The 8657-nt window shown below is 35.3% G+C and overlaps 1 protein-coding gene across 6 annotated transcripts; it reads left to right on the top strand.

Annotated features, from left to right (window-relative positions):
• The first annotated feature begins 643 nt into the window (after positions 1-643).
• Positions 644-8272, top strand: LOC105171925 (uncharacterized). Of its 6 annotated transcripts, none has more exons than XM_088886063.1 (5): positions 644-770; positions 3011-3370; positions 3490-5503; positions 5612-5818; positions 7706-8272. In XM_088886063.1, the coding sequence occupies exons 2-5, from the start codon at positions 3063-3065 to the stop codon at positions 8024-8026; spliced, it is 2850 nt and encodes a 949-aa protein (XP_088742189.1). In that variant the 5' UTR covers positions 644-770; positions 3011-3062; the 3' UTR covers positions 8027-8272. The 6 variants fall into 6 exon arrangements, with proteins under 6 accessions (XP_088742189.1, XP_011091487.1, XP_020553151.1 ...); XM_011093185.3 differs by lacking the exon at positions 644-770 and adding an exon at positions 809-1151; XM_020697492.2 differs by lacking the exon at positions 644-770 and adding an exon at positions 1173-2351.
• Positions 8273-8657: the final 385 nt, after the last annotated feature.

Genomic DNA, 8657 nt, shown 5'->3' on the forward strand with positions numbered 1-8657 from the left:
TACGTATCTATTTCATAAATATAATATAATATAATATAATATATATTTTATCGTTTAAATTATACTTATTTTTATATTTTGCCCTCAAAAATATTTTTGTATCATTTACTATTTCAATTTTATCAAATTTGTACTTTGTCATGTATGACCATTTTTTATTATTATTTTTGTGACAAAAAAATCATATGTTGTGCATATGTGAACAATATTATATGACATTACCCTTAAACATAACATGTGCACTGCATGTAATATTTTTTCGATCAAAAACTTGATTGAAAAGTAATTATAAATGGCAAAACGTAAAACTTCGTAAATTTGAGATGATAAATTGAATAAATAGATGGCAAAGTATAAAAATTATTATAGCTCGGATGACAAAATATAATTAATCCTATAATATAATATAATATAATAGAAATATTAAGATTATTCAAATAAGTGTAATTTGTGAGATAATTCTTCTTAATTTAATTTTGTAACAATATTCTTTTTTTATTCTTAACAGGCCAGCTAAAGGCTCAATTGAGGTTATCAAGCCCACTTAGAGGCCCAATTAAGATTATCCACAATTAAGCCCACTTCAAGGCCCGATTTTAATTTTTCAGCCAGCTGAAATTCCGTCCGAAAGTATTCTAGCAAATAATAACCGAACATACGCTGCGTATTCTCCCCCGTTATCGTTTCAAGCTTCCTTTTCTGTCTAACTTTCTTGGTTCCTTTTGATCTCAGCATTTGCTTTCTGCTCGGGGGAAACCTGTTTGTGCGAGGTTGGTTGGCGGCTCCGACTGGGTTTTAAAGGGTTGTGTTTCTAGAAGCAATATTGATGATAGGATTTTGGGTTTTTTATTTTAAATGCTTGTGAAAAAGTTTTGTATGGGCCCTCACTCCAAAAAGAGGAAAGACGCTCCGCCTTACGCGGCATCGAAATTTTAAACTTCCGTCGATTGACCAAATTATCCCTCTGTGTCGCTTTAATTTTCGATTTAGTCCAGCAATTTTATCATATCATTCAACTCAAGACTCAGCACAGTAGCGCCTGCGACCAAGTGTTTGATATCATTCCGCTCTTACTGTCGAAATATTTCTTCCTTTTTTATTCAGATTCAGCTTTCGCTGCCATCTCTTCAATTTCTCAGCCCTCCGTTGAAGTAAATTCTCTCCCTCCCCCCCCCCCCTCTCTCTGCATATATATATATGTGCGAATTGAATGTATACTGTGATACTTGTATGATTTTAATGACGTTTTTGTTTTCGGTATTAATGGCGTGGTGGATTGTATCTGAGGGGGTTTCCTGGAGTTTCATAAGCATACGTTTTTTCATCTCCGTTTCTGCTTCTGGGTGTTTCAATTTTTGAAAATCTTCGGAGTTAAATATGCTACTAGGGAGTTCCTATTGTGAATCTTAGGAATAATTGCTATTTATTCTGTGAAATTTGAACGTTTTTGGGTTTGAGTTGAAAAGAAGGGAATAGTAAGTTTCTCTAACGGTCACATTTTATTGCTTGAAGGTATGGCACAAAGGGGACAGGGTATAAAGCAATTTGTGGGTCTTTTATTTTTTACTCTTTTTTTTTTCGTTTTAAATTGAATTCAATAAGGGAAAGAATGATTTTGTTGCAGGGCTCGACTGATTCAAGAAACAAAAGTATTTCTTCTTCTTTTTCTTCTTTTCTTTACTCTTTTTCTTTTTCCTAAGATTCCAAGAAGGGTGAGTATTGTAGTTAAACAATGTATTGAATCTGAAATGGGGTTTTAATTTCAAGAAACAAAAATATTTCTTTTTCTTTTTTATTTACTCCTTTTCTTTTTTCCTAAGATTCCAAGAAGGGTGAGTACTGTAGTTAAACAAAGTATGGATCTGAAATGGGGTTTTAATTTATAGTTCAGTTCCTAAGTTGTGCTTGGCTTGTCTACTCCGTTTAGCAGATATAGTTTACTGCTTTGGATTGGAGCAAAAAGTAATCTCGTTGTTGGTTCTGGAGTCGGATGCTTTTGTTTATGATTATTGTTACTTGAGTAATTTTTCTGTAAAGGCAGTTGAGTAGGTGAATCGAGGGTAGATTGGTCTTTAAGGCTAAAGAATCAGCTGGGGGCTAATGACTGCATCTGCCACTAATGTTTTCTCTAATCATGGTTCTGAAACACATTGATTGACCCTCTTTTTTAGTGCATGGGAGCACCATGATTCCTTGCTAACAGTAAAGGTGGTGGCTGAAATCATTACTGAACTTTGCTGAAACCTACAATATATAAGAAACATAAAAATAACTGATATAAGTACATCTTTGTGATATATAGTCTTTATAATACTCTTTCTTGTACGGATATCAGAGGATGTGAGTCCAAGGTTCTCTTTGTTTAATCCGATAGAATTTCTTTCTTCCTTTTCTTTTTTTTCATTAATTAATTTATCTTTTCTTGCTAGTTGGAGTCTTATTTTCTATTGTGTTCTCATGTTGCTTATTATTTCATTTTTTAGTTAAAAAGTTATACTAAAAAGATTGGTGTCAGGGCACTTTATTTTCTTTTGACATTGCAGCCTGCGATGAAGTGCACTTTTATACATTAGAATTGATGTTCTCAAGAGCACTCTTGCATATGTTTGGTTGTCCCTGGGTAATTGGCTGTTACTCAGTTTACCAGGAAGATATGATATAGTTAAATTCTATGCTGCACATTTCTTTTAATTATGCACTACCCTTTTCTAAACTGTATATATTGCTGGGAAACTTTAAGATACTTTCACACTCTTGCTTATATTCTAGGGTTGATTAGCATAATTTCCTGGTTAGAAATCTTTCTCGAGTTTATGTCCTGTTTGTTGGATCTTTTTAAATTATCTATACTGTAAGTGACATGCTTAGGAGAGGAAGATGCTTTATTGGGATCAGGCGAGAACATTATGTATTAACTTGTTTTATTCGCATTTAATTTTTCATAGTTGCAAGCTTACTTATGCTACTCCATAATTCTCTTCCGTTTCTTTCTTTGGTTAATTATGGACAGGTCCATTGTGTATCTATGAGTAGTATCAATAATTGGAGTTGAAGTCGTAGTGATGAAGAAGCTCTTCTTTTTCAAATCACATTCTTCTAACAGCACTAACAGTAATCAACTCTCCCTACCATCGATGGATAAGCAAGTTTACTGGGAAAAACCAACAGAAAGATTGGAGAAGTCTACGAAAAACAAACATGGTTCTGAAGATCAGGTGTGTGTTGCTGCTCCTTGTCTAAGAAGGAGTCTCTCATTCTCATCTGGGTCTCTTTATGACAATGGAAAAGGGCTAAGGAATAGCGATCAAACTGGTTCCCCGTGTAGTACAAGTTACTATTCAAACAAGCAATCAAGACACCACTCTTCCCGGTAGGCAGTCTCTTTCCTTTATAGCTTTGATGTTAGACATCTTGTATTATATTTTATTCTCTCCATGTTATGAACTTGTAGTAACATATGTTTTTCTTTGTCTTGCAATTCTCTTTCAGTTCTCGTACTCTGACTCCTGAGAGGCAAAACAGGACAAAATGTACTGATGCAGCTATGGTGAAGAATGCAGGGAAAGTGGAGAAATTTGATTGTATTGTTTCCAGGGCACACTCTGATTTATCAGAGATCCCTTCTTATTGCTCTAGTAATGTCTCAAATAAAGTTTTGGATCGTTACATTGATGGAGAACAGCAGATGGAAAGGTGTGAATCAGAAGCCAATTTCTCCATGAGAAATCAATTCGAAAATGGAAATACTGTGGTCAAGCGGCCACCAAGATTTCGATTTAGTGGACCGGCTTCACATGATGCTAGGGAACAGAAACCAAAATCTCAATCCTTCAGAGAAACTGAATCGTCACATCTTCAGCTTTCATCCAAAGATCAGGGGGAAAATGGATATTGCAATGAATCTCCACGAAAACTGGCAAAACATGTGGTTGAGAGACTCTCCCAGTCTCAATTTTTGCCTAAAATTAGGTCAAAAGATTTTGACCCTGATAGCCCAATCACCGTAGAAGCCGTGTATGGAAGAGCCTCGAATAGGAGTTCAAATGCATATACTGATGAAATATCTCCGAGAAATTGTACAACAGATTGGCACACTGACACTACTGATGGGTCTCATCAGGAAACAATTTCAGAATTCTTGGAAATGGAGTCTTCCGCTGGTGATAAAGAAGGTGTTAGAGAAAATTTTAGCGCTGTAATGGATGCTGATTTAGAACTGCTTAAAAAATTTAAGGAAGCTGAGGACCGGGCTGCACTTCTCTCAGAAGAGCTTGAAAGGGGAAATTTTATTCAGTTTCGAGGACTTAGTGTGTCAGCACTGATACAAACAATTAGAAGCTTAACAGAGGAGAAGTTAAACATGGCTCTAGAGGTTTCAGCAGTCCTAGAGGATAGGATTGCTGAAAAAGCCTGGATTAGGGAGAAACTTAAACATGAAAGAGTAGAACTTGATGCCCAGTGCCGGAGACTCGAGAAGGAAAAGAATGAAATGCAGCTAGCTCTTGAAAAGGAATTGGATAGGAGATCAACTGAGTGGTCCCGCAAGCTTGAGAAATACCAGGCAGAGGAACATAGGCTTCGGGAGAGGGTAAGGGAACTAGCAGAGCAGAATGTCTGCCTCCAAAGAGAAGTCTCTTCTTCTAGTGAAAGGGAAAAGGACACTAGAACTAAAACTACAAACATGGAGAAACAAATTGCGGATTTATCTATTCAAGTTAAGGAAACTCAGGAAGAGAATCAATCTTTGCAGAAAACTCTATCTGAAATACAAGACAAAAGTAGATCAGCAGAAGAAGACCGAAATTGCATCCAGAGGAACTATGAAGAGAGGGTTAGGGAGTGCAAGGATATGCACCAAGCTATCAGTAGACTGCAAAGAACCAGTAATGATCAAGAGAAGACAATCGATGGACTGCGAGGACTTTGTGAGGAACTTGGAAAGAAAATTTCTCAAGAGAATTTTGATTTTGGATTTGCAAAGCTGCAAGTTGAACATATGAGACTGACCGGTGTGGAGCATTCACTGAGGAAGGAGGTGGAATCATATAGAGCTGAAGTTGATTCACTTAGGCATGAGAACATTGATCTACTCAATCGTCTGAAAAGCAATGGGAAAGAGGGTACATCTTCAACTTTTAAGTTGGATCGAGAACTACAGAATCGTATTAGCTGCTTGCAAAATCAAATGCTTCCATTGCTTATGGACAGCAGCCAACTTGGAAGGAAGTTACTTGAATATGTCAAAGCTATTGGTGGTTACCCACTGAAGAAGGGGCCAGCTTCTGCTACATGTTTAGATGGTCAAGTTCTAGTTGAATGCGAAGTGAAGCTCCAAGGTCTAGAACGTGCAGCTGAAAACTTGTTAATCAGTATCCAAACTGTGTCCAGTGTCCTCCAGGAAAAATCTGCATTGCTGCAGGAGAATTTCTACTCAGTTGGCATGGATCCTCAAGCACCTAGATCAGATGGTGAATCACACAAATGGAGAGAGCAGAAATCAGAGGTAGACTAGTTTGATGTTTATTTGTTTTATATACATTTTGAATGAGGTTCTCTCTATTCTATACTGTTCCAACTTCTTTCCGCAAATGCTATTTGGTTTACTTGTCAGGACATAATCAGATCAGAGTTGAAAGCAGAAACCCTACTGACCAGTTTGTTGCGTGAGAAACTTTATTCCAAGGATTTAGAGATCGAGCAGCTGCAAGCAGAGGTTGCTGCAGCTGTAAGGGGCAACGATGTTCTAAAATGTGAAGTGCAAAATGCTCTTGATAACTTGTCTTGCATAAACCACAAGATGAAAGAACTTGAACTTCAGGTAAGCAAGACCAATTTCTTCTTCTTCAGCAACTTGCCATGCAATTTTTTTTTATTTAAAGCAGACATCAATAGTTGCATACATTTGTTTCCACTTGCAAAACGTACACTAGTTCCCTCGCCAAAATGAGCTCAGATAACAAATGAAAGGAAGCATCAGCACAAGTTGAAAAGTGAAATATGGTAAAAGAATCTATAGAATTACTTGTTAATATTTTACTTCTATTTTCATTAACAACCTTTTAGGATGTTCTCTTTTCTTAATTAATATAATTTTTTTTTAATCATAATACTCAAACTTATAATAGATAAAAGGGTAGAATTTAATAATACTTAGTCAAATTCTGAGTATTCTATTGTTTTTTATAATCTTCAGTCAGATTCGAAATTAAACTCATACCTCAATTGTGAAATATGTTTTAAAGATTAACTAATGTTATCTAAGTCACTTCAAACCTTGGAACCATGAGAATAATTTATGAAAAGATTCACTAGGAAACTAATTTATGGAGCAAGATAATTGGACTCGGATGCAAATTTGTCATACGTCTTCATGTGTTAATGCATGTGAGGAGGTAAATCTTTACTGTTATAAGGGTAAAAAATCTATATTTACTCCCGATTGACTTATTACTGATTTATTACTGGTTAAATAAATATCTTTATGATAATCACCATACGCCTTCATGTGTTAATGCATGTGAGGAGGTAAAGCTTTGAAGTTATAAGGGTAGAAAATCTATATTTACTCCCGATTGACTTATTATTGATTTATTGCTGGTTAAATAAATATCTTTATGATCGGATTATCGCCATACGCCTTCATGTGTTAATGTATGTGAGGAGTTATATCTTTACTGTTGTAAGGGTAAAAAATCTATATTTACCCTTAATTGACTTATTACGGATTTGTTGTTGGTTAAATAATATTTTTATGATCGAATTATTGCCATATACCTTCATGTGTTAATGCATATGAGGACGTATATCTTTACCGTTATAAGGGTAAGTTAATAGGAAAAAATTGTTTGACCTGCAATAAGTCAGGAATAAGTCAATGGTAAATAACAATGTCATTCACTTTTTTATTAATATCAGCAAATTCAGTGAATTTTGATTAATTAGCTTAGCACTGAGAGGAAGATGATTTTGTGAAGATACAAACTGTCCAAGCCGGGACTTGAGTTCCCATATTGGTAATCTTTTTTGCATGAAAAATTGTACAATAAGTTGAAGTGAGTTTTTCTTTGTGTTGTGTATAAAGACTGAGCATTCACTTGGATCAGCATTGTATTAGCACCACACAATTAAGTAGTATGTTCATAAAGTAAGCTAAATAGAAATACTGGTGTACCAGAGATTTGTACCAAGCTTTCATTGCTACAGTAGGAGTGGGGTGGAAAAGGGTGCTGTAAAAACATCGGTTGACACTTAAGCACATCTTGATTTATGCTCTGTTTGGTATAAGGATTTTGGTTAGGAAAGGAAAAGAAAATGCTTGTGGAATTGTTTGATTTATGGCCAATAAAGCTTGATTAAAAGTGTGAATGGGGAAAACCTATTTTGCACTCTATGCCGCCACAAATTCATCATCTCCTTTGTTCCTGTTCTTTTCCTTGGACAATCAGACTTGTGATTCTGTTGTTGTTTGTCTCTTTCTACACCTATTCCCTTTCCTCATCAAAATCCATGGACTGAACAAAACTCAGTGCCCTTATGATGAAAAGCAGAACAAAGTGAGGACCGAGAAGTTTGTCAATATTTTCTGTTTTTCAAGTCTGATGGCTGTGCTCTTTGTATTAAGCAACATGTTGTCAAATTAAATGTTAAAGTTCAAAGTTATTTGCCTCAGTTGTATGCCATCAACTTATATTTTCATTGTCAGCAGATGATGAAAAAGGATGAGACTATTAATCAACTTCAAGGTGACCTGCAAGAATGCAAGAAAGAATTGGCTATCGTGAGGGGAATACTACCAAAGGTATCCGAAGAGAGAGATCTTATGTGGGATGAGGTTAAGCAGTACACGGAGAAGAACATGTTATTGAATTCTGAGATCAACGCGTTGAGAAAGAAAATAGAGGCCCTCGATGAAGATATACTGCTGAAAGAAGGCCAGATCACCATTTTGAAAGATAGTATCGGCAAACCCTTCAACCTCCTTGCTAGTCCAGATTCTAGCGAGAACTTCTGGACAGGTGCGCGTTAATTCATGATGATATGCACTTTTTACATACTGTTTCGGGCTTGTTTTTTGGTGTTCTTTTTATCTTCTTTGTGATTGTTTAAGCTCACCTCACAGCCGTTGATGAGACAGTAGAAGTTCTCTCGCCAACTTTACATTTGGTTATACACAACTTTGTGAATTACATCATTGTTTGTATAGTGACAAAGCGGTTGTCTTTGGCTGCTATAAATACAAACATTCCCTTTTAAGTGTGGGAAAATTACTGAAGATATGTTCTGGGTGCCAATTTTGCAAGCTTCATCTTATACCCGACAAAGCCAGGAATTTTGTTACTCAAATTAGGTTGGTCGAAATCAGTCACCGACTAAATATGATATATTTGTTATGTAATTTATCATTTTTTTTAAATTATAAATCAAGTAACCGACAAGTGTATTGTGTATTATATAAAGTGTTCACTTACTCGGTAACTTAAAGTTCTTGAATTTGTATGTTTTTAGTAAATTAAATGGCTAGATTTATTTAATATTTGAACATTATTAAATTTTGTTAATCATCACAGTACATATTTTATTAATTTTTTTACATATTAATACTTTTATCAAATTTGTCCAAAAAAATCATCATTTTTGCTTGCATAGTAACAACTTTA

The sequence above is a fragment of the Sesamum indicum genome, linkage group LG10, assembly GCF_026168435.1.
Source record: "Sesamum indicum cultivar Baizhima isolate 11 linkage group LG10, ASM2616843v1, whole genome shotgun sequence".
NCBI lineage: Eukaryota > Viridiplantae > Streptophyta > Magnoliopsida > Lamiales > Pedaliaceae > Sesamum > Sesamum indicum.